The sequence below is a fragment of the Aptenodytes patagonicus genome, chromosome W (genome assembly GCF_965638725.1).
Source record: "Aptenodytes patagonicus chromosome W, bAptPat1.pri.cur, whole genome shotgun sequence".
Classification (NCBI taxonomy): domain Eukaryota; kingdom Metazoa; phylum Chordata; class Aves; order Sphenisciformes; family Spheniscidae; genus Aptenodytes; species Aptenodytes patagonicus.
Window position 1 is genome coordinate 25,127,548 of NC_134981.1, and position 26,143 is coordinate 25,153,690.

Genomic DNA, 26,143 nt, shown 5'->3' on the forward strand with positions numbered 1-26,143 from the left:
TTGGAAAGTATCAGTATTTAAGGACCTTCAAATAAATCATTTAATGAAGACAGCTTGTCACCGCCTTGGTTGATTCTGAGTATAGCCCTGTAGGAGACTATTTATTACTTATCCTCTCAGAAGACAGCATCACATTTATGGGGGGTTTCGTTAGATATTCAAAGTTAATTTATAATGCATCAAGTTAAAGTAGCCAACTTGGAAGTTGTTTTAATAGCATGTCTGTTAAATAATGGAAAAATGTGTTTATAGCATCACTTAAATTCACCATCAAGATATTTTTTTAATGAAGTTCACTTTTAATGTTAAATCACTCATGAAAGACTTACTTGCAACCACTAATCAACAACTTTACTTGTAACCACTTTCAGTAGGGAACTGAAAGATGCTCACATGACACCTTAACGGTTCAACCTTCTATCATACTACTCTGCTTACATTTTTTTAATCCTGGCAGGAGATACAGCAATCTGATGCCCCATTTTATCTTGCTCTATCTATTTACTACCTCTCATCATTATAAAATTTGGCCTTTGGAGATCAGTGTGATAGAATTCAAATTAATTTATTTGTAGTTAATTTGCCATCTTCTGAGAATCTGTGTGGCTAAATATTTAAGAAAAATATAGTGTATTAGTAATACTTAGGGTTAAATGCAGTCTTTATAACAAATCCAGGAAAGGCTCTTCCAGCTACTAGGAAGGAGAGTGCGCAAGTTTAGACTGTGCAGGACATAGTTCCCATTTTGTAACTCAATAGAAAAATGAGGTAAAAATGACTTCATAAAAGCAATCAAATAGGCTCTGCAAAATGTCAGGCCTTAAGGCTAGATAGAAAGACTAAGTAAGCAAGAATATGAAATGTTTTGCTACTGATTTTAGTAGGTTTAGCAGGCCTTGAAATTCTTAAATATCTCTTATTTGAAAGGGGAAAAAAAGCTTTGAGAATGCATTACCACTGATGGCATTGTATTTTTGCTGCCAGGTGGAATAAGCACTCGGAGATCTGTTTTACGGTTGTTCATTCCCATATTCATTGGGGGCGGAGATTTTGCTTGCATATTCTTATTCAAGTTGCCCAGTGAGACCAGCAGACCTGGTGAGTTGCGGGGGTTGCCATACCCATTTCCTGTTTAAAAAAAAAGATAAAAGAAAAAAGAAAAAAAGAGAGAAGGATCATAAGCTCAAAGGTATTTCTTAAGACTGAACATTAAAAATTTCAAATAAAAAATTCAAATACATGTATCAAGTAATGTATCTATATAGGAAAATACAACTCATGCCATATTTGGAACAACTGGTCTTAAAATGCTTTCCTTCATGGCAGATGACATTTCACTGATGTGCTGAATTTTAACTTGATTATATGACTCTATTTATAGTACTATAGTATACACAATGATATACTGTGCACTCAAAGGAGCCAAGATCTAACTTTTGCCTTAAAGAGAATTAGGAAAGACAGACAATATTATGGCTTAAAAAAAAGTCAAAGCTATGCTGTGTTTTCTCAACAAGTACAGAGGATTCTGACTTGCCTGACAGCCCTTTCCAGTTCATGATTTTGTTTTGTTTTTAACCAAAGGATGAATAGAGCAAGGCTATAATTTCCAGAAAAGGCAGGGGGAGGAATAGGAAGATTCTTAAATGTTTTTGGCTCTCTTTCCCCACACTTTTTGGACCTGATTCTGTCAACACTAAAGTCAATGGGAGCCAGAGCATGTCCTTATTTGGAATACGCCTCCATATTCTTCATTTCTTTGCTTTCTGCAAGCCCCAATAACAATTCTGAGAAGCAAATGCTTAATTTTTTTTTTTTTTCAGAAATGAGTTTCCTTCTCTCACTAAATAATACTGACAATTGTATATCAGTACTGTTACTGACCTACCATCCCGCTAAAAATGAGACCTCCCTTTTTAATCCATCTAATTTCATCTCCTACCCTCACAAAGTTTGGGGAAAGAGATGACTTTTTAGCGTAGCCTTGAAATTCTGTCACTACAGGGTCAAGAGAGATACAGAAACTGCCCAGTCATAGTGAGGAAATAGTATGAAAATTAATATAGAAAGAGAAAAATTTCACATATAAATACCAAGAAAACAAATTTTAGGGAAGACATTCTGTTCTGGGCTAATCTTTTGTTTACAGCTAGAAAGCTGCAACACACAAGCTAAAAACAGTGTGGGAAGATGAGCTAGTGAGCACAGAACAGACCTATGAATTAGAAGCCCTGGAATTTCACAATTTCCTTTGTAGTCCCAAAGTCAGTGAAGCACTCAGTATCTCACTTTTTTCATATGTGAAATGGGGGTTACAGCCCTAATGAATGTAACTGCATAATGGAACTAAATTTAATAAAGTCTATGAGGTGGCCATAAAAATAACAGTAAATGAGAGTGAATCTGTTTTCTAGTTTGGATAATGAAGTATGCCCAAGCATTACTACCATTAAATCATATTTTTAATCTGCAAGCACATTAACTAATTGTATTAATCAGATCAGCAAATTCATGAAGAAAATTGATCAAGGGCTATTAAATACAAAAATACCACTTCAGGCTCTGGAACACCCTGAACCATAAAAACTAGGATTGGGACACAGGGGAAGTATTACTAAGTGCTTAACTCTCATATTCTTTGGGTACCTGCTATTAGCCACTGGTCTGCCCTGGCTTGTTTATTCTTATGCTTTTACTTATAATGATCTTCCAACACTTTGAAAAAAGAATTAAGATCAAAACTTAAATGCATCCAGATCAATTCAGAGATTTTAAACAAAAATATTCTTTATAGTTAGTCTGGTTGTTTATTTCCTTAATATCTTACAGTTAGTGAGACAAAATGAGTTAATTTAAAAAAAAGTGTATTTTACACTTATCAAGCAAAAATAACAGAGCACTGGCAAGAATTTCCCATTTCATGTTAGTACGATTTTTCTTAAGTCAATGCCCTGGTTTCGGCTGGGATAGAGTTAATTTTCTTCCCAGTAGCTGGTATAGTGCTGTGTTTTTGATTTAGTATGAGAATAGCATTGATAACGCACCGATGTTTTAGTTGTTGCTAGGTAATGCTTACACTAGTCAAGGACTTTTCAGCTTCCCATGCTCTACCGACTGAGAAGGCTGGAGGTGCACAAGAAGCTGGGAGGGGGCACAGCCAGGACAGCTGACCCAAACTGGCCAAAGGGATATTCCATACCATGTGACGTCATGCTCAGTATATAAACTGGGGGGGAGTTGGCTGGGGGAGGGGTGACTGCTGCTCGGGAACTGGCTGGGCATCAGTTGGCGAGTGGTGAGCAATTGCATTGTGCATCACTTATTTTGTATATTCTTTTATCATCGTTATTATTCATAGAATCATAGAATCATAGAATCATTAAGGTTGGAAAAGACCTCTAAGATCATCAAGTCCAACCGTCGACCCAACACCACCACCCACTAAACCATGTCCCTAAGTGCCTCATCTACTCGTCTTTTAAATACCTCCAGGGATGGGGACTCAACCACTTCCCTGGGCAGCCTGTTCCAATGTTTAACCATTCTTTCAGTAAAGAAATTTTTCCTTACATCCAATCTAAACCTCCCCTGGCGCAACTTGAGGCCATTTCCTCTCGTCCTATCGCTTGTTACTTGGGAGAAGAGACCAACACCCACCTCGCTACAACCTCCTTTCAGGTAGTTGTAGAGAGCGATGAGGTCTCCCCTCAGCCTCCTTTTCTCCAGGCTAAACAACCCCAGTTCCCTCAGCCGCTCCTCATAAGACTTGTTCTCCAGACCCCTCACTTATTATTTTCCCTTCCTTTTCTGTCCTATTAAACTGTCTTTATCTCAACCCACGAATTTTACTCTTTTTTTTTTTTAACCGATTCTCTCCCCCATCCCACTGGGGGTGGGGGGGAGTGAGTGAATGGCTGTGTGGTGTTTAGCTGCCTGCTGGGTTAAACCACAACAGTCAACAATTGCTCTCAACATGGATTTGCTATATTTTAAGCTCTAATTAATGCTATGTGTTCTTACAGGTGAAGAGATTAAAAGGGGCATTTTAAATATACAATACTTTTTTTTCCTAGAAACTACAGTGCCTTTTAAAAGCTGAACTTCGGTTTGACAAACTGAAGACTGGAAAAACAGTTATGACATGGTGAAAGGATCAAGAGAAGAAACTGAAGCAAAATAAGAGTTTTTCTTGTGCTGGTTTCATACAGGAGCTATTTTACCAAAAGGAAGTAAAACTGCCTTGTGAAATCTGTTTTATGACAAGCATTTGTTCAGAGTGTGAAAATAAAGCTGTTTGAAGAAACAATGTAGTTTTTTAAAATTCTGCAATATACTATCTAAGATATTTAAGGAAACAGCATGCACTGTAGCCTATATGTTTGTTTTTATGCTTACAATTTTTGGAGAAAAGAAACCTTTACAAGAAAACACTCCTGTTTCCTACAGAAGATTTACTTAATATAATTTTCTATTAAAAAAACTAAGAGAAAGAATGCATCCTTATCAAATTATACTGTTCAGAAACTTTATTCAGACCTTTAATATTATTTACCTACTGATGTAAAACATTTTGAATAGTGATAACATTTCTTACATTTATATTTTTACAACTTTTTTTTAAGAACTACTGCAATCTTCTCTTTACCAATGGATTTCTGCTGTTCGTGGAATATTATGCCAGCTAGCATTTTGGAGCCATAAAATAACCATTCTTCCTTCCAGCCACCAAATTGTTATTCTTTTGGTATAATATGGATTCTGGAATATAAGACTTTGGAACTTAAACCAATGATATAGAAAACCATTATTTAAAAATCAGTGATGAATGCATGGATGTGGCTTGCAGCTAAGAAAAGTCTGCATTTAAACTATCTCTTTAAACCATATCCTCCTTACTCAGAAAGCTGTGGCTTGCTCTGAGGCAGCTGTCCCAACTTCAGATAAATCCACCAAAGAGAATGGTCTCATTTACATTCAAAGGCGCACATGCACACAAAGTATAAAACACAGCATTTTTTTACCCTTTCTTAAATATGTTATCACAGAGGCGCTACCAACGTCACTGATTGGCTCAGCTTTGGCCAGCGGCAGGTTTGTCTTGGAGCCGGCTGGAACTGTCTCCGTCCAACATGGGGGCAGCTTCTGGCATCTTCTCACAGAAGCCACCCCTGCAACCCCTCCCGCTACCAAAACCTTGCCATGTAAACACAGTACAATAATGAAAATAAAACCAGTAGATGTACAAGTTTTAAAGTGTGTATGTCAGAATTTGTAAAATTTACAGTATTTTCAATTTTGGAAGTTTTCAGAGAAAATTATTTTTCTTAGTGTTGTTTGCTATACTGATCTGAAAGAGTAAAAATATTTTACACATAGAAGAGCTTGTTTCTAGACAGAACTAGTGGAGCAGCACGTCATGAAATGCAGTGCCAGACTTTGTATTTGGACTAATGGCACAATATAAAGACAAATGCTTTCTAAGCATAGAATGCTCTTCTTGGGTATGTTCCCATATACTGCAATTAGGCACAAGTGCCATTAACTCCAGAGAGAATTTTGTCCAAGTACAGATCGCATGATTAATCCTTATGATATCCCTTTTTAAAAACTCACATCCAGAAAAGCTATTTTTATGCACCAGTAGTTAGTCAGTCAATAAAAATTAATACAGAATATTAATCTAGTAATGGAAAACTGCTATTTGAACTATGTTGCAAATTAAAGTACAACTATCTTAAATGGTCACTTCTGTATTGTAAGAATTTAAGGGTAAGAATAAGGCACAAATTTATTCAGGATAGGATAGACAGCAAAGTTTATTTCTCTTCCTTCCTACCCCATTGTGGGGATGGGAATCTCACTAACGGACATTCCTGAGTTTGATTTTAATGAGCAAACACTGTACCACCTGGCATGACAAGGCACTTAAGCAGAAAACAACGGAGAAAGGAATGTGCAGCTGGAAGGAGAAAAACAAGATAAAGACCATGAGGGCATTTCGCATGATCAGAAAGAACGGGCCAATCTGCTAGAGCATAGATGCGCGTGAACACAAGGCTATAACCTATCTGCAAGCTGCAGGTAGCGCGTGTACACTTCTGCTTGCTATAAAAGATGCTAACAAAGAGCAATAAAGGTCTTTGGTTGCCGTGTCTGCCGGAGTCCGTGCCGCTTTTCACCCCCACAAATGGCGCCCAACGTGGGGCGAAAATGCTGGAACAGAGCACCGGTGGGGAGCCAGCTGAACGAGTCACAGCCAGCGGGAGACAGAGCAGTCTCAGGAAAGAGCTGGAGCCGGAACTTTGAATCATCGCCTCATCGGAGCAGAGGTGAGCAGCTGGGAAACTTAAAATGGGATCGCAACTAACTAAGGAGGAGGAATCTATACTATGTACTATTAAGAAGCTGTTAGAAAAGTGTGGAATTAAGTATGATGATTATACCCTCCGCCTATTGCTTTCATGGCTAAAACGAAAGGGAATTCCCCTTGATTCGGCTACTGCTTTTAACGGCGAGCGGGAGACCCGCTACGGGGCGTGGGACTCGCTCAGTTAATGGGGGAGGACCCTGTCAATACGCCGCAACTGCAGGCACGGCTGGTGCCTGAAATTTTAAGACAATCAGCAGACCTTGCGTTTCAAGCAATGGTAAAGGTCCCTGATACAGGACGACCGGTAAAATCTTTTACTAGCATTAAGCAAGGGACCAACGAACCTTATATGGATTTTATCGACAAGCTCCAAGAAGCTATTCAAAAACAAATACAAAATCCTGAAGCCAAAGAGGTATTGCTTATGAAATTGGCTATAGAGAATGCCAATGAGGACTGTAAAAGAGTCTTACAGACATTGCGAAATCCGACCATAATAGACATGCTTGACGCGTGCAATCATGTGGGTTCAATTACACATAAGAATGAGGTTTTTGCAGCCTGTTTAGCCGCTGCCTTGCGTCCCGGTAACAAAGCGTGTTTCCGCTGTGGAAACTCGGGGCATTTTAAACGGCAATGTCCTGAGAATCCTGTACAGAAGGGAGGATCGGAAGGAATTCAGCAGCCCCCTGGTATTTGCCCGTGCTGCCGCAAGGGGAGGCACTATGTTAATCAATGCCGGTCGAAATACGATCTCCGCGGTCGACCCTTGTCGGGAAACGGGAAGTCGAGCGCGAGGTGGGGGCGCGCACCGACACAAATGCCACCCCAAAATCCCCAACCCCAAAACCCCATGAGACCGCTGTCTCAGCAGGCCTGGATCACCTCAAGGCCAGAACCATCGGCAGTGCCGGAGTGGATGTCTCCACAGCCACCAATCTCTCTATAAACGATCAGACTGTGCACAGGGTGCCCCTCAATGTGAGAGGCCCCCTTGGCCAGGGGCTGAGTGCCCTATTGGTGGGGAGGTCCAGTGCTACTATGCAGGGTTTGTTTGTGTTACCTGGGGTTATCGACTGATTATACGGGACAGCTGCAAGCGTTGCTATGGACCCCCTCTCCTCCAGTATTTATTGCAGCTGGAAGTAGGATTGCACAGCTAGTTCCTTTTAAGAGTATGGTTCGTAATCGGGATCCTATTTCCCGGGGAGCTGGTGGATTTGGGTCCACAGGTGAACTAAATATTTTTTGGACTCAGCTTGTCCAAAGAACTCAGCCCACTTTGACCTGCACTCTAAAGAATAAAGGCAGCAAACCGGAACAACTGGTAGTGAAGGGAATGATAGATACAGGGGCAGACGTTACTATCATCAGTACTGCAAAGTGGCCTGGATCATGGGAAACCATCCCGGTCAACACAGGGCTAGTGGGAATCGGAGGCCTGTCGACGTCCAGGCAGAGTGCCAACTTAATACAGATTGTAAGCCCGGAAGGACAGGTTGCAACTATTCGACCTTTTGTGGTTCCTGTGCCGTTAAACCTGTGGGGACGAGATGTCTTGAGCACTTGGGGACTAGTGATTGGCACTGCTGATCCGCATCAACATTTTTAGCGGGGGTCACTGGCGTTCGGCCCACCGTTCGACTCACATGGCTCACCGATCAGCCAGTGTGGGTGGATCAGTGGCCCCTATCACAGGAAAAGGCCGACGCGTTGCGAACGTTGGTGGACGAGCAAGTGAGTCAAGGACATCTGGTTCCCACCACCAGCGCCTGGAACACCCCAGTGTTTGTTATAAAAAAGAAAAGTGGTAAATGGAGACTTCTACATGATTTACGGCAAGTAAATGCCGTGATTCAAGATATGGGGACATTGCAACCAGGTATGCCTTCACCGACATTGATACCTCGTCAATGGGACATTGTGATTATCGATTTGAAAGACTGCTTTTTCACGATTCCCTTAGCGCCGGAAGATGCTCCCAGATTTGCCTTCTCTCTCCCAGTTGTAAACCATCAAGGGCCTAGGTTGTGATATCATTGGACGGTGTTGCCCCAGGGCATGAAAAACAGTCCCACAATATGTCAAATGTATGTTGCGTGTGCGTTGTCGCCCATAAGAAACAAATATCCTGACTTAATTTGTTATCACTACATGGACGATATTTTAATCGCCGGACGAGACCCAAAGGAACTCGTCACAGTTATGAAAGATATGTTGCAGGGGTTAAAGACATACGGCTTGCAAATAGCTCCTGAAAAGGTGCAAGTGCAAGCCCCGTGGAAGTACTTGGGGTGGAAGATTTTAGAACATACAATACAGCCCCAACCCATAACCTTGCAATCTAACATTAAAACACTGAATGACTTGCAAAAACTAGTAGGGACTATCAATTGGGTGTGCCCATTGCTGGGAATAGATAATGACATGTTAAACCCACTGTTCAAGTTGTTAAAGGGTAATCCTGAGTTGACATCTCCACGAGAATTAACGACAGAGGCCAAACAAGCGCTACAAAAAATATCACAGGCGCTTACCGAAAGGCAAGCACAATGCGTAATTGAAGGATTGGGAGTTAACTTGTATGTCCTAAATCAGTCCCGACAAGCAGTGGGCCTCTTAGGCCAATGGGACACCAAGGGTACCCAGGATCCCTTAGCCATCATTGAATGGGTATTCCTGCCGCATCAAGCACCAAAAACGATAGTGACAAGGGTGGAAATGTTTTCGATGCTTGTGCGAAAGGGACGCGCACGATGTTTGGAATTAACGGGCACAGATCTTAAAACAATTTATCTCCTACTGACTAAAGACCACCTTAATTGGTGTGAGGCTAATAGCCTAGAACTACAGATAGCGCTGGAAAACTTTAAGGGACAAATTCTAATTCACTATCCATCTCACAAATTATTCTCCCTTAATGAGGAAATTAGTATAATTCCTGAATCGTTGAGTAAGGAGGTACCTGTCGAAGGACCCACCTTATTCACCGATGGATCAGGACGAACAGGTAAGGCAGTTATAGTGTGGTGTGAAAAAGGGGAATGGAAACATCAAGTTCACCATGTTGTAGGAAGTCCTCAGCTGGTGGAAATATACGCAGTAATTCAGGTCTTTCGCCAATGGGAGATGCCATTAAATTTGGTTACTGATTCTCAGTACGTCGCCAACGTTGTCAGGCGCTTGGAAAAGGCTTGGCTCAAAGAAGTTGATAACGAACCAGTGTTTTTAATGTTCAAACAGGTATGGGACTTGTTGAATCGCCGCGTAAACCCGTATTACGTGCTCCACGTGAGGAGTCATACCTCTCTCCCAGAGTTTATATCAGAAGGGAATGCGCGAGCTGATCGTCTCGCTGCCCCCGTATGGACAGTCCCTGTACCAGACGTTTCTACACAAGCCCAATTGTCGCACGAGTTTTTCCATCAATCTGCCTGAATGCTGCGTCGACAATTTGGGTTGACTTGGGACATGGCACGAAGTATTGTACAAATGTGTCCTGACTGTCAGCAATTAGTTCCCATACCCCAAACAGGGGTAAATCCCCGAGGAGAAAAGGCCCTACAGATTTGGCAATCCGATGTTACTCATATCGGAGAATTTGGCAAACAAAAATATGTGCATGTTTCCATCGATACATTCTCCGGAGCTCTATGGGCGACCACAGAGACCGGAGAAAAAAGCAAAGATATTTTACGGCACTGGAAAGGGGCCTTTGCTGCTCTAGGGGTTCCACACCAGATCAAAACGGACAATGGGCCCGGGTACATAAGCGCAAAAACGCAGGCCTTTTTGGCACAATGGGGCATTCGACATATCACTGGTATCCCGTATTCCCCTCAGAGCCAGGGTATCGTTGAGCGGGCTCATCTCACTCTCAAGCAGCTACTACAAAAACAAAAAGGGGGAATGCTAGGGGAATCACCGCAAGCCCGCCTCCATAAAGCAATATATGTTTTAAATCATCTTACAATAAGGGAAGACAGGACAGCAGTTGGCAGCCCTAACACAGTAATAGCGAGACACTTTACATCTTGTAACTCAGCTTCTCCGGTAGGAGAAAGGGCTCGGGTGTGGGTCAAGTCATTGGAAAATAGCCAATGGGAAGGCCCTTATGATCTTATAACATGGGGGAGAGGATATGCTTGTGTTTCCACAGATCGTGGACCCCGGTGGATACCTGCCCGCTGCGTTCGACCGTATCTGGACAAGGAGCCCAAGGAGCCCACAGATGCATCAACGGTTTGAAGTAGATTACTGGGACTTACACAAAGTATCTCATTCGATATTTGGGGAACCACCTAGTGGACCAGGCCGTGCTGGGGTATATAGGGGACCAAGTGGGTTGCCATTAGCCGTGGACTGGGAACACCAGGCGGCAGAGAACAGTCAACTGGATAATCGAGAGGTGACAGGAATTCCCTGCCTCCAGTGTCCCGGATCAACACATCACGCATGGACTTTGTGCAAATGTGATAATTGCGAAAGAAACCGGTATTGTCACTCTCAGTTCCGGGCAGGAAGGTGCACAAGGTGTAAAGGGAATACCACCGGGAACGCCGAACCACAGAATCTACAGCTAGTGTGTGGGAGATCACATTGTGTCCCCCAGCTGTGGACTGTGTGGGAAACGGACTGGGAAAGTACCAAACGACAGTGTGACAAACGACTTGGGTGGAAACGGACAAAAAGAGAACGTAAACCATGATGCCAGTATGGGGGGGGGTGTCTTGTGGCTAGTATCACTGTGTGCGGTTGTTGCGTTATGGGCACCCTCACAGCCAAAGGAAAATGTTTGGGTAACTCTGGCCAATCAGACAGGACAGGATTCCATCTGCCTGTCGATATCTTCCCCCGGTAACCCCTTTTCTACCTGCCTAGTGGGGCTTCCTTTAGATAATTGGGACTTGGGCCTGATCAGTCCTTTCAAGGAGGCCTGCGGGGGGGGACGACACGCCACCGACAATTGGGATGGATGCCTACCACATCTTAATCACTTGCCAATAGAACCTCAGGAACTCGAGCTATTAGGGTCCATAAAAATGGATTGGTGTTTGTGTTTCAATTATTCAGGGGCCAATGTTTCCTGAGCCTGGCCTGGCATTCCCTCTCATATTAAAGGTGGGCCGTGTTCGTTGGGAAGATTAACTCTACTAATGCCAAACACATCTATGATCCTAGACCACAGAAGGAGCACCCCTAAGACGCGCAGTAAGCGCAGAGCACATGCCTACACTTCACAATGTGATGATGCTGTCGACCTATGGAACCGGAACACTATAGCTGCGGTTGCAATCTTGGCTCCAGGTGTCGCAGCAGCAAAGAGTTTGGTCACATTAAATAAATTAGGATGTTGGCTAGCGAAACAATCAAATGCAACCTCTGAAGCACTAACGGGATTACTAATGGATGTAGATTCTATACGACATGCTACTTTGCAAAATAGAGCAGCGATAGATTTTTTGCTTTTAGCGCAAGGCCATGGGTGTGAAGAGTTGGAGGGAATGTGTTGTATGAACCTATCTGATCATTCAGAATCAATTCACCGCAGCATTCAGATGTTGACGGAAGGAGTAGAGAAGCTAAGAGTGGAAGACCCCTGGGACTGGTTGGATAAATTATTCGGGAAATGGGGTCTAAGTGGCTGGTTAAAAGGACTAGCCAAGCTAGGAGGGCTATGCTTAGTAATGTTCCTTTGCATCCTGGTTTGTGTGCCGTGTCTGTTACAAGGTATGCGAAAAATGATTGAAAGATCTGTTTCAGCAGTGTTTCTAGTAAAACAAAAAGGGGGAGATGTGGGGATGGGAATCTCACTAACGGACATTCCTGAGTTTGATTTTAATGAGCAAACACTGTACCACCTGGCATGACAAGGCACTTAAGCAGAAAACAACGGAGAAAGGAATGTGCAGCTGGAAGGAGAAAAACAAGATAAAGACCATGAGGGCATTTCGCATGATCAGAAAGAACGGGCCAATCTGCTAGAGCATAGATGCGCGTGAACACAAGGCTATAACCTATCTGCAAGCTGCAGGTAGCGCGTGTACACTTCTGCTTGCTATAAAAGATGCTAACAAAGAGCAATAAAGGTCTTTGGTTGCCGTGTCTGCCGGAGTCCGTGCCGCTTTTCACCCCCACACCCCATTAGTAACATTTGCACCTTACATATAGTTTGGGTCACTGGTATGACAATGGTTGCAAACTGGCTGCAATTCTCGATATTCTCAGAGTTATGGAAATGCTTCTCTACTGAGCATTTAAGTTTGGAACCTTTCCACATATTAAGGTAACACAAATAAGGAGTGAATAATTTATTTCCATATTTCTCAACATTCTTGAACAGCATTGTCATGAGTTCAAAGTCTCAAAGTATGAAAAAATCAGAAGAATTTTGTATTTTGACTTCCTGAAGTTTTGATTCTGTTGATTTTTTATTTTATCATTTCAAAGAAACAAAAATACAATTAATGAACAAAACCTCTATGGTTAGTCCTAGAAGAGTTAAGAACAAGACAATAAATATGTCCTTTCTTTGCTTTTTTCTTTCATTTACTCTAACGCTTTTCACTGACCATATGGGTTGAGAATTTAGTAGATATTTAGGAACCTGGGATGCCTACTTCCCATTAATTTTAATAGGAAAGAGCTTTCAAATTTTTGAAGGAGTTTTAATAAATATTAGTAGTAATTTCAAGTTCTCAACAAGCATATGCTCTTACTTGTGGAAATTATCATAATTCTTCCAAGAAGAATATGTACATTCCATTTCATGGAGGATTCATAGAATCATAGAATCATTAAGGTTGGAAAAGACCTCTAAGATCATCGAGTCCAACCGTCAACCCAACACCACCATGCCCACTAAACCATGTCCCTAAGCGCTGCATCTATACGTCTTTTAAATACGTCCAGGGATGGTGACTCAACCACTTCCCTGGGCAGCCTCTTCCAATGTTTAACCACTCTTTCACTAAAGAAATTTTTCCTCATGTCCAATCTAAACCTCCCCTGGCGCAACTTGAGGCCATTTCCTCTCGTCCTATTGCTAGTTACTTGGGAGAAGAGACCGACACCCACCTCGCTACAACCTCCTTTCAGGTAGTTGTAGAGAGCGATGAGGTCTCCCCTCAGCCTCCTTTTCTCCAGGCTAAACAACCCCAGTTCCCTCAGCCGCTCCTCATAAGACTTGGTCTCCAGACCCTTCACCAGCTTCGTTGCCCTTCTCTGGACACGCTCCAGCACCTCAACATCCTTCTTGTAGTGAGGGGCCCAAAACTGAACACAGTATTCGAGGTGCGGCCTCACCAGTGCCGAGTACAGGGGGACAATCACTTCCCTAGTCCTGCTGGCCACACTATTTCTGATACAGGCCAGGATGCCTTTGGCCTTCTTGGCTGCCTGGGCACACTGCCAGCTCACATTCAGCTGGCTGTCAACCAGCACCCCCAGGTCCTTTTCCGACAGGCAGCTTTCCAGCCACTCTTCCCCAAGCCTGTAGCGCTGCATGGGGTTGTTGCGGCCGAAGTGCAGGACCCGGCACTTGGCCTTGTTGAATCCCATACAGTTGGCCTCAGCCCATCGATCCAGCCTGTCCAGGTCCCTATTTCTTATTGGGTTACGTTAAATACAAATACCATATATGTGACATTATGACTGACCACCAAGCCTGTCAAAAGAAATGTTAAATTTAGAATGGGTCTATATAAATATGCGATCAAACTATGCTATAATTTACCCTGGAATTTATAATATAAGAAAAATAAATGAAAAAAGAATAAATGCAGTAATAGACATTTTGCTATTTTCACATTCAGTTTTACATTCTTCACTCAATTCAGTTTTCCACTACTTAGAAGAATGGTAATTGTGCCAAATAGTAATTACAAGGCAATGAATAGGTGCCTTTCTCTTCTTGCATCTTATGTGTATATATATTTTTAATACATATGCATTGTTGGAAGAGATCTTATTGTTTACCACCCAAACAAAATAGATACCAACAATAATGCACTAATGCCAGGAAGTTGTACTGGTGTTGACCTAAACATACTTTTAAAAAAGCTAATTGAAGGTTCTTACTCACATGTTGCATGTTAGTCATTTCACAGTACATGACCTTTACTAACTTCAAGTGGTAGAAGAAAACAAATCTGCAAATATGCTCATCCAGAAAAAGAATATCTTTACATTAAAGTACCTGCCCATTTCCACAACATTACACTAATGGACCTTCTTTACTGAATTACTGAGAGCCAACTGAGACAGATGTGGTATATAAAATTTGCTGACTTGCTGTGAAAGAATTCTCAGGCATTTGTGAAATATCAGCTGCTTTTTGTACTGAAATAGGAACTCTTTGCTTTTGTTATAGCTTAAGAAATCAACCATTTCAAATAATGTAAATATAAATGTAAAGATTCCTACAACAATATAGGACTAAGTTGATATCTGACAGTGACATCCTCTCTCTAATTAACTTATTCTTGTGATACAGGTAGTATAACTATTAATGGGAAATTCTTGCTCTTTAAGTCTAAAGCTATGTAAAGGGCTCTGCTAGCACTACAGTTTTCCTGTACTGGGAAAAAGCCAGTATTTGGGAATCATTAAAATGCTGTGAATGCTATAGGCAATTTAGGTGTATGTGATGGCCACCTGCACTGAGAGTGCACAAAGGAAAAGGTTGCACTGTGTATCTCATTTCATGATTCTAGGAGTTATTGAGAAGATCTTGTTTTGGGAGCCAAGCAAAACTCCACTATTCCCATTGCAATGGAGATAAATGGTCTGATCAAATTTGCTAAGGAAAATTGTGTGTATGATTTGCTTATATTTGTAATATATTGTCAAGAAAATGGCTTCCCTACTCTATAGCTCTTATTTTTCAGTTTTGCTACATCCCTGGGCTGGTTAAAGCACTTAGGCTCAGATCCTACATAGTCTGAGAGTCTGGGTCTTACTGCTAAATCTCATATTTACTATCATTAACAGTTCTCTCAAATTCTTGCCCAAAGTTCCAAATTGCCCAGGCACAGCCCATATGGTGAGAGACAATTTTATAAATGCAGGCTCAACTGTGAAGAGCAGATTACCTCTCATCTCTATTCACGCTCTTTTGGCATTCCTAAAACCTCCATATGCATGTGTCAGGGCTCTGATGGCACTACTGGCCTTGCCCAGCCTCCCCTGGGGCCTTCCCCCACCCCTGCCCATGGCCCAGGACCCCATTTCAGCCCAGCTCAGAGATGCCATAGGAGTGCTGGTCTTCAGCTCTGCCACAGCCCTGCCCTGCCTGGCCATGGGCCCCACTGAGTTGGGCCGGATGCATGGGCTGACGTCCCAGCCTGGCCTCAGCCCTTCCCAGTCCCCACGGAGGTGCCTGATGCCCTGGTCTGGAGGCTGCCCCTGGCCTGCCCTGTTCCTTTGCTGGGGGTGGTGGGACAGGCCCTGGCTGGCGAGGCCCTGCCCTGCCCACCCATGAAGCCCCCATAGCTCCAGGCTCTCCAGCCCTCAGGGAGCCACCCACCTTCACGGTACCCTGACAGCATGTTCCTTATCATGAATGAATTAAAAACCAACTCTCTCTCTTCAGATCTTCATGTTGAGTACTGCCAACTACCTTAATGAACTGTTTACATGGATGAAGTAGTCAAAATTAATTCTAATCCATGAACTAGTGTCATCTAAAATTTGGAACATCCTTAGAATCTGTTGTTACATGTTGAATATTTGCAGGTGCACACATCAATTGCTGAAAAAGGGCATGCATGTCCAATACTGCAATGACCAGGTTCAGATTTCCTTCAAGACAGAGAGGCTGCTTCTCAGGAAGAAGTTGAAAATAAAGGAGTAGCTCTTTGGCCACTTGACAGTGCAGAACAGACTGCAAAACACATTTCTGGAAATCTAAGGCAGTGTCACAAATCTAGGAGGCTAAAAATCTGAGATACTTTTTCAACCAGAGAAACAGATGAGTTTATTCACACATAGAGTGAAAGACCATGAGAACAAAAATCTGACTTGTCCATCACAGACCATTACATTTCATGCAAATACTTTAATGCTGAATCAAGTACATGACTAAGTATATGGCAAACTAATCTGATCACCTGTCGTGGTTTAACCTCAGCCGGCAACTAAGCACCACACAGCCGCTCGCTCACTCCCCCCACAGTGGGATGGGGGAGAGAATCAGAAAAGTAAAAGTGAGAAAACTCATGGGTTGAGATAAAGACAGTTTAATAGGTAAAGCAAAAGCTGCACACGAAAGCAAAGCAAAACAAGGCATTCATTCACTACTTCCCATCGGCAGGCAGGTGTTCAGCCATCTCCAGGAAAGCAGGGCTCCATCACGCGTAATGGTTACTTGGGAAGACAAACGCCATCACTCCAAATGTCCCCCCCTTCCTTCTTCCCCCAGCTTTATATACTGAGCATGACGTCACATGGTATGGAATATCCCTTTGGCCAGTTTGGGTCAGCTGTCCTGGCTGTGCCCCCTCCCAGCTTCTTGTGCACCTCCAGCCTTCTCAGTCGGTAGAGCATGGGAAGCTGAAAAGTCTTTGACTAGTGTAAGCACTACTTAGCAACAACCAAAACATCAGTGTGTTATCAACATTATTCTCATACTAAATCCAAACCACAGCACTATACCAGCTACTAGGAAGAAAATTAACTCTATCCCAGCCGAAACCAGGACAACTAGGAAAAGAATTTTATCCAAAGAATCCAAGTTATTCTAGAGGAATATTTGTAATTTCTTGTCATAAAGGAAAAAAGTCATCCATGCCTGTCTTTAAAATCCTACTTACAAAGAATCACAGTTTGGATGACTCAATTGTACATTACATGTGAACTTAGGGCTTTCTTACTTTCAATCCTTCCAAGTTGTCTTTTTATAAATACAAATATTGAGACATTGACAATTAGAGAGACGATGAGACAGAGAATAACTAAATAAATTACTAAGTCAACACTTACACAACTCATGGAAGCCTAACAACGGCCAATTTTTCACAGATCTCCATTGAGGTCTACTCAGAATGAGCTTACATGGACCTCTTTATGGATAAGAGGTCACATGAGTTAGCTGAAAATACACACATCCATCTTTTGCATACAACACACAAAGTCATTGTGAGATTTTTTGACTTTTAGATGGACAGCAGCCTCCATCCTTTCAAATCCATTCTCAAAGGTTTTCTGATGTGATATTTACCTGTATGAAGAGAGTCTGAATTAGCTCTATAAAACAGATCAGTTGTCTAGGGCAGAAATAGGACTTCATTTTAGAAAGGCCTATGTTGACTGCCTACACAGACATGAATTTCAGGTACTATAAGATAGACAATTGCCTTCATACTATGTATTAGAGCTATCAAACAAGTTCTAGTGTTGTTACTGCTTTATCACGAATCTCCCACTAGTAGGTACTTTCCTTAAAACATCAACTCCTAGACTTGAAAAAGAGCCAAGAAAGAAAAGAGCAATTTATGCAGGAAGTCATATTATGATACAGTGTCAGAATCAGCATATATATCAACCTTAGTGCACAAAGTGGATCTTCCAACTGTTTTTCTATACAGTTCTTTCTGAGAGCAGTTAACCCAGTACAATTGGATGTGCTTCATGTTTTCCTGCTGAGCTTATTTTCTTCAAACATATGTGTTCACTTCTCAAACTGAAACAATAATCGTGCCATTGTAATTTGTAATCTGTATTTATAATAATGTAACATTGCTGACCTTGCTAACAAACCACTGAGTTTACTGAGCAAAGGGGATTACTTTGACAACACTGCTTTGATAAAAAGCAAGGTACTCAATAGTTCATGGTACTAGATGCTTTCTGTGCCTTAGTCTTTACAAGTAAAACTGGCTTTCAGGAATCCCAGGCCCCTGAGACCTGAGTGAAAGTCTGGAGAAAGTAAGACACCCTCAGTGGAGGAGGACCAGGTTAGGGAGCACTTAAAAAGACTGGATCTATATAAGTGCGTGAGGCCTGACAGATTGCACCCACGAGTGCTGAGGGAACTGGCTGATGTCATTGTGAGGCCACTCTCGATTATCTTTGAACAACCATGGCGATTGGGAGAGGTTCCTGAAGACTGGAAGAGATTAAATGCCACTCCTATCTTCAAGAAGGGAAAGAAGGAAGATTCAGGGAACTACAGGCCATCAGCCTCACCTCAGTCCCTGGGAAGGTGATGGAGAAAATCCTCCTGGAAAGCATTTCCAAATACATGAAGGACAAGAAGGTGATCAGGAGTAGTCTGCATGGATTTAGGAAATCATGCCTGACCAACCTGAAAGCCTACTACAATAGGGTGACTAGCTTGGTGGATGAGGGGAGAGCAGTGGATGTTGTTTAACTCAACTTTAGTAAAACCTTTGACACTGTCTACCTTAACACCATCACAGACAAGATGACAAAGTATGGGTTAGATTAGTGGACAGTGAAGTGGATGGAAAACTGGCTGAATGGCTGGACCCAGAGGGTGGTGATCAGTGGCATGAAGTCCAGTTGGAGGCCAGTCACTAGCAGTGTACCCCAGGGGTTGATACTGGGGCCAATACTGTTCAACATCTTCATTAATGGCCTGGACACTTGGACAGAGTGCACCCTCAGCAAGTTTGCTGATGACACAAAACTGGGAAGAGTGGCTGATATGCCAGAGGGTTGTGCTGCCATCCAGAGGGACCTTGACAGGCTGGAGAAATGGGCTGACAGGAACCTCATGCAGTTCAACAAGGGGAAGTACAAAGTCCTGCCCCTGGGGAGGAACAATGCCATGAACCAATATATGCTGGGGGCTGCCCAGATGGAAAGCAGCTTTGCAGAAAAGGCCCTGAGGGTCCTGGTGGACACCAAGTTGAACATGAGCCAGCAATGCATCCTGGCTGCAAAGAAGGCTAATGGTATCCTGGGCCACATTAGGCAAAATATTGCCAGCATGTGGAGGGAGGTGCTCCTTCCTCTCTACTGAGTGCTGGTGAGGCCACACCTGGAGCCCTGCATCCAGTTCTGGGCTCCCCCATACAAGAGAGACATAGACATACTGGAGAGAGTCCAGAGAAGGGCCATGAGGATGAAGAAGGGTCTGGAGCATCTCTCCTATGAGGAAAGGTTGAGAGAGCTGGGACTGTTTAGCCTGGAGAAGAGAAGGCTCGATGGGGATCTTATCAATGTATATAAATACCCGATGGGAAGGAATGAAGAAGAGGGAGCCAGACTCTTCTCAGTAGTGCTCACTGACAGGACAAGAGGCAATGGGCACAAATTAAAACACAGGAAATTCCATCTGAACACAAGAAAACACTTTTTTATTGTGAGGGTGACTGAGTACTGGAACAGGTTGCTCAGAGAGGTTGTGGAGTCTCCCTCCTTGGAGATATTCAAAAGTCATTTGGACACGGTCCTGAGCAACCAGCTCTAGGTGGCCCTGTTTGAGCAGAGAGGTTGGACGAGATGCCCTCCAGAGGTCCCTTCCAACCTAAACGATTCTGTGATAACACAGGCCTTAACAAATACAGTTCTCATTAGTTCTAAGGGAATAGGACTAAAGGGGCTAATCTTTTGCTCTGTGTACTTTCAAAATCCTTCCCCTGTTGGGTCCCAAAGCACTTAAGTAAATGCTTAAAACTAAGCTTAAGTTAATTACTGATTATTTAAATAAATGCTAACAGCTGACTAGCAATAGTTTTAAGCATAGGCTTGAAATGAAATCTGCTCGGTAGATGGAAGTCTAATGAGGGACTCAATGTTGCAATCTTTACTTAAGCTTAAATTCATAAAAATCAAACTCTGATTCCACTAAAGTCAATGGAAAAACTATCTTTGACTTCAAAAGGATCAGGATTTCAGCCACAGGAGTTTTGACTGAACAGGGCTATATAATGGACCCAAAATTTTTTATGGAAAGGCTAATATGAAGGAAATCAGACATTTATATACATGGAATTTGGTGAAGTGCAAGATTTTCAACAGTGCTGAACACCAGTCTCTTATAGAATCATAGAATCATAGAATCATTGAGGTTGGAAAAGACCTCTAAGATCATCGAGTCCAACCGTCAACCCAACACCACCATGCCCACTAAACCATGTCCCTAAGCGCCTCATCTACACGTCTTTTAAATACGTCCAGGGATGGGGACTCAACCACTTCCCTGGGCAGCCTGTTCCAATGTTTAACCACTCTTTCAGTAAAGAAATTTTCCTCTCTTCCTACTGAGAAGCACAGATAACACTTCCCACCCTTTCAGTTGGGGGAACTAAGCCAATGCTCAGCACTTTCTAATATCCCATCTCCAATATGGAGCAATTTTAGGACTCAGCCTTTGGAGGAAGTCCCTTTTTCCATTACAATGCTAAACAAATTCTTTTCTCTTTACTTGCACTGGTGCCTGCACCAGTTGTGAGGTCCCCACCAATCAGGCCACCTAGAGGGTTGAAACGAAATACTTCAAATGAGTACAATAAAACATCATAGCAGGCAAACACACAAAACATTTTCTCTAACTTCAAATTACTTGATCCAATACCCAATTCTGTTTTCCTCTGACTCCAACAGGCATCAGATCAGGACCACAGTCATAAAATTGTAATGTTTAATGCTACACATAGAAGATATTTGCCTTTCAAGGAAAAACAAAATATGCAGTACCTAACATTTCATTAGTTTATTTCCATACTTACACAGCATATGAAAAAATAATTATATTGGAAAGTTATGTCTAGTATTCCTTCATTTGAAAACTATATTTAGTTCAGTATTAGTTTGAAAAGCAATGGCTTCTACATAGGCTCAGAAGACACTGAAAGTTCCTGTAAGAGAACCTAACTCAGACACTGTAATACATATTTGCATAACTTTTCATTTTAATTTTCTCAGACTTTCATAGACATTAACTCCAAGGATTTTTAATACTTCTTTCTGTGCTTGGAGACCTCAAATGGTTCTTTGAACCCTGTATACTTAAGGGTGTTGATGTTGCTTCAGACAGTTTGAATGAATCTAACCCCCCTTTATCATGTTCAGAGGTGACCCCTCATCATCACTAGTACAGAGCATAGCCTCTTGCTATATAAGGCACTCAAGTACAGAGCTCAACTAACATTTACCTATCAAGGAACTTGTGAATGCATAAATAAGAAATTCTGTGTTTAGCCACTAGACTGCTGATTTAACAAGTGGCCTATTTTAGTTGCTTCAGTTTGTTTGCATTGGCCACACATTCTTCCCTGTCCTCTTAAGTTTTATGGTGTAGTGAGTTCTTGCATGAATTAAGTAGACAAGCTGCCCTTTTATGAAACAACTGCCCTTTTATCCTTCATTGATTTCCTTTAATCTTAGTCAATATTCAGCTTTTTCTAGAACATTGCTTTTTTATTATTTTCTAAATTGGGAATAGAAATCTCTTTGGCTTTTCTTTTGATTTTTCAATGCAGCAATTTTGGGAAACTGTTATGACTGGTAAATGACTGTTATGAGTTCTTGTTTCTCAGAGTACAGTTTAAAGTGACCTAAGGCACACAAGCAGACGATAAAAAAGAACATTTAAAGGGACGGGACTGAGTAGAGCCTACCTGTGTTACCTGCACTCGGAGGCCGATGCATCACACCAGGAGACATGCTATTTCTTTGCAAAGAAGGATGGGCCAGTGGCAAAAGGTTGGGGTTACCCAGTGAGCTGACTGGGTTACCGTATACCAAATTGCTGTGGTTGGACACTGGGATAGAAACTGGCATCTCAAAGTTCAGTGGTGGAACAGCCTGTACAAGTAAAAAAGGGGAAATAAAGACAAGAATAGTACAGAAACACAACAATCTTCAAGTATAGTTGCTCCATATTTAGTTCAAATATTTTGTAGCTAGTGGTTAAAATATTTATGCTCTCACCCACTAAGAGACAAGAGTTTTAAACAGAGTTACCAAGGCTTTTAAATATGGTTTTCAAAATCATGATTCCATCTTCCTTTAATGCAGCTTGTACATTTACTTTGTAAGAATTGGAATGTTTTTTTTCTTTTTTTTTTGTTTAAAATAAAACCCTGCTTCATGAAGCTTAATTTTCTTTTTCTTTCATTCAGTGAAGTCATAATTGTTCATTTGTGATATCTTAATTTAGTGTCACAGGTGACTGCAAGATCAAAGGTATGTGATTATGATGACTTCATTGCATGGAGAAAAATTAGAAGGGGTGGAAAGCAAAGGGGAAAACTTTAATTTCAGCATATGTTGCTTTAGCAACCAGAATGATCCCAAATCATGTTAAAGGTACCAACACAATAAAAGACTTTTTTTTTTTTAAAGTTTCTATCTTAGTTTGGGAAGGGCTTAAAAGAAACAAAGTTCTACTCAGGGATGTGTAGCAAATACAAGAACTTTACATATATACCATTCTTTGGCTTTTTTTTTTGGGGGGGATGGTGTTTGTTGATGCTTTTTCAACCAGGCCTTCATCTATTTAGAGACAGAGATACTTATAGCTCCCTTCTAGTGAACTATTTCTGTCTCCTCTGCTTTCATCACTCTTATGAAAATTACAAATAAATGTATAATAATTATCAGATGTTTTAGAACAATATAAATACTTATCCCCAGAAAATTATCTGAGGAAACATTATTGGCCTTAGCTGTTAAGAGGAAAAGCTAATTTTATTTTCATTTGGCAGCAGCTTTGTTCTCTTACAAGACCAGGCACAGGCATTGCATTGTTTTATAAATTTTGTTAGTGATTTAATGGCTTGACTTGTTGACATTTTGTTCAGTTTTGTTTTCTTCCCCCCAGATTTCTTAGCTACCTTTTGATGATCACAAGTAAATGAATATAACTTCCCTGAAGCTATACTGATTTGTACAGTTAAGGATCATGTTTTATATTTACAAATTTACATTATATACTAGCTTTGAGCTCCATCTTGCCCATTAGATTTAGGCTTACACCAAGAGAAGGAGCTCCTATTGCATTAAGGGACAACATCTACTGATTCTTCCTTTTGTGGTAAGCAGCTTGCCGGTGCACGCAGACTTTGAGTTCTGTGTGTGAAGTATTCAAAGGGATATCCTATCTTATATAAAAAGAAATGCTAACATTTTGCAGTTCTGTAGTGCGTCTCTGAAGCAATTTCACAAAAAGATAATAAATTGTACCTTGTAAGATCCCTTCAAGGTAGGAAGTTATACCCAAAACACAGCTCAGGAAACCAGAAGAGACAAGTTAATAGCTGGACTAGGACTATATCTGGTTTTAAATTTGACATCAAAAGGTTAAATTTAATGAAAGCAACTAGAGGGAAATTTCATTAATTTTTAGGAGGACAAAAGCAATGTACCATGTTTAGATTAGCTGTATTGTTTCTAATTCCTAGATCTTTCTCAGTTTTATAGAAAAGGCATTTTTCCCAAATACTTATGGAGGTAAAGAAGGTGACAGAACTCACTTCCAGCCAGGAATGAGTTCTTCAATTTTTTAATATTTTTTTTTCCATTTCTTAAGACTTTAAGTGGTTATAACGTGCTGCTTTGCTGGAACAAAACCAAGCAGCATGAGAGACAATGAAGGATCTGAAGAACCATCAAAACCCCAGTTTTTAAAGATGGAAAAGTAACTTGGTTAAATCCTATCTGATTGAAAATTCTGTTGCCTTGGTTTGAACAAACCAAAGGTCATCCTTGAAAGAGGATAGGAATGGCAATTCGTACGATTTTGACTTGAAAAAGGGTTAAGTGTTTCAGCTTATAACAGTCATCTGAAGTGGTGCAGTCATTGCTTTATTGAACTGAGTTTCACCCTGAAAAACCAAATTCATGGTGACAGCTTTAAAACTTTTTTGTTGAGAAAAACAGCTATACAAAGGAAGCAAATGGAAAGGGAGGCAAGAAAGATGGAATATATATATATATATATACTTCCCTGATGTTTTATATACATGTCGAGCATTCTTAACAAGCCATTCCAAATCCTCATTTGTCAAATTTGGTACTATTCTGGTCTCACTGAAAAAATATTTATAATTTAAATTTTTGCAAAAACATGTTTGGCATAGATGTGTGAACTTCTTCAAATTTTAATTAACTCGTGAAAATTTTTCTTCTGAGAATTAATATAAAGAACACTTATACTGTGTGAGACAGAGCATCCTTAAAAAGTATTCTCAGCTTAGATATCAGATTTTGCACACACAATTGACTAGGACTACAGAAGAGACTTTTACTCATTCTGGGTATGCAGACATCCTATTTTGTAGCTAACCATACAACCTACATGTCGGAATGAGGGATGAACACATCCAAATAATTGCACTATCTCTTCTAAAAGCAAGCAGTTATCTATGCAAATTCAGATGCTTCTTTGAACCTGGGCAAATCTTTGGGTTTGCTAATCTTTCTTCCACACAGAAGAAGGGTCAAACAGAACCTCCACATTCTGTTTGTCAGCTTTATAAATCTAATCTTAAGCATAATGACAAAATAGCCTGCCCCTCCATCTTGTGCAAACAAAGTAGCACATGCAGAGTTAGTTCTCTTAGATATCTGGCAAGGCATATGACTGATGGTTAGAAATTTTTTACTTGGTTAAAACAAAATTTAGCTCTTGTTAAAGCATTAAAGAAATGCTGATGAGGTCAAAGCAAATTCTCTGATAAAGCTGTAAAATGACCCCAACACACAAACATATCTGAATCCTACCATTAGGCTCTCATGCAGTCTGTTTCTCTGCAGTGAGCAAGTAGCTATAACCCTTCAGTGCTCCAACTAAGTTTGGCAGAAACACTCAAGAACTGAAATGGCACATAGAGAATGCAATAATTACTATATATAAAGGAATTTCAGTTCTACATTGTTTTTTCTATATCACCACAAAAAGTATTCTGTGGGTTTGTTAGTCTGTCCACAAAGAAAGATTTCCATTATTATTTTCTTAGATATAATTTGGGCAAGCGGTGTGGTAAAACAGTTCTGTACATCAAGTTAATATAATGTGTATATATATAATTCACTTCCTTCTGTAGGTTTCTGTAGGATTCACCTATAGTAGACTTTGTGTATGTGTCAGAGGCAGAGACTTGGAAGAAAAATATGTTATGTGAAATTTTCTGACCACAGTATTTAATTATATATTGTGCTATTAAAGACTGTTTCCAGCTGAAATGTTTTCCTTAAGAAGCCAGAACTGAAAGGGTTATGGTTTGTTACTGCAACAGTTGTCAGCAGACAGCCATCTAACCTTTGGTACTTACAAGTATTTTATGGTTCTTGATCATATTCTCAAATTCTTCATTAATTTTTTTGTATTTTTCTTCAGTGTGTGGGGTGAGAGCGTAAGAGGAGTCAGGATCAGGGCTTTCGCAACATTTGCTTTCTTTCTTGTTCAGTGCCTGCCAGGTTCAAAGAAATATCAAAAAGTAAAAAAAATGAAAGGAAGCTCAGAGTACTTACACATAATCTTTGCCTGCTGATCATTAGATCAGTATCTTCATCATTTTTCCTGTACTTGTCCTCAGACTCAGAGCTGTGACCTACTGAATCATCTGCATTGGGGTCTGGACTGTCACAGCCATTAAGTCCTTTCTTTCTTAATGTCTGAAATACATAATTTGGAAAGTTCAGTACATGACAGCCTGCAAGAGAGACTCAGCAGTGTTACAGTAACACAAACTGCCCAGCAGTGGAAGGTTTTATACTGTACTTTAGGGAAAGAAACTGGCTATAGATCCACCACATCAATGCTATAAGGCTCCAATTACCGGTGGCAAAGACAGGACCATA

At 41.1% G+C, this 26,143-nt stretch overlaps 1 protein-coding gene across 1 annotated transcript in view; it reads right to left on the reverse strand.

The window, feature by feature from the left end:
- Positions 1 to 26,143, reverse strand: part of LOC143171960 (myocyte-specific enhancer factor 2C-like) — a 206,023-nt gene that overhangs the window by 19,059 nt on the left and 160,821 nt on the right. Inside the window, exons 9-11 of the mRNA XM_076361146.1 lie at positions 25,615 to 25,752; positions 21,958 to 22,144; positions 956 to 1,128 (exon numbers count right to left, since the gene is read on the reverse strand). Of these exons, the coding sequence (XP_076217261.1) occupies positions 956 to 1,128; positions 21,958 to 22,144; positions 25,615 to 25,752 (498 nt within the window). The remainder of the gene's footprint in view (positions 1 to 955; positions 1,129 to 21,957; positions 22,145 to 25,614; positions 25,753 to 26,143) is intronic.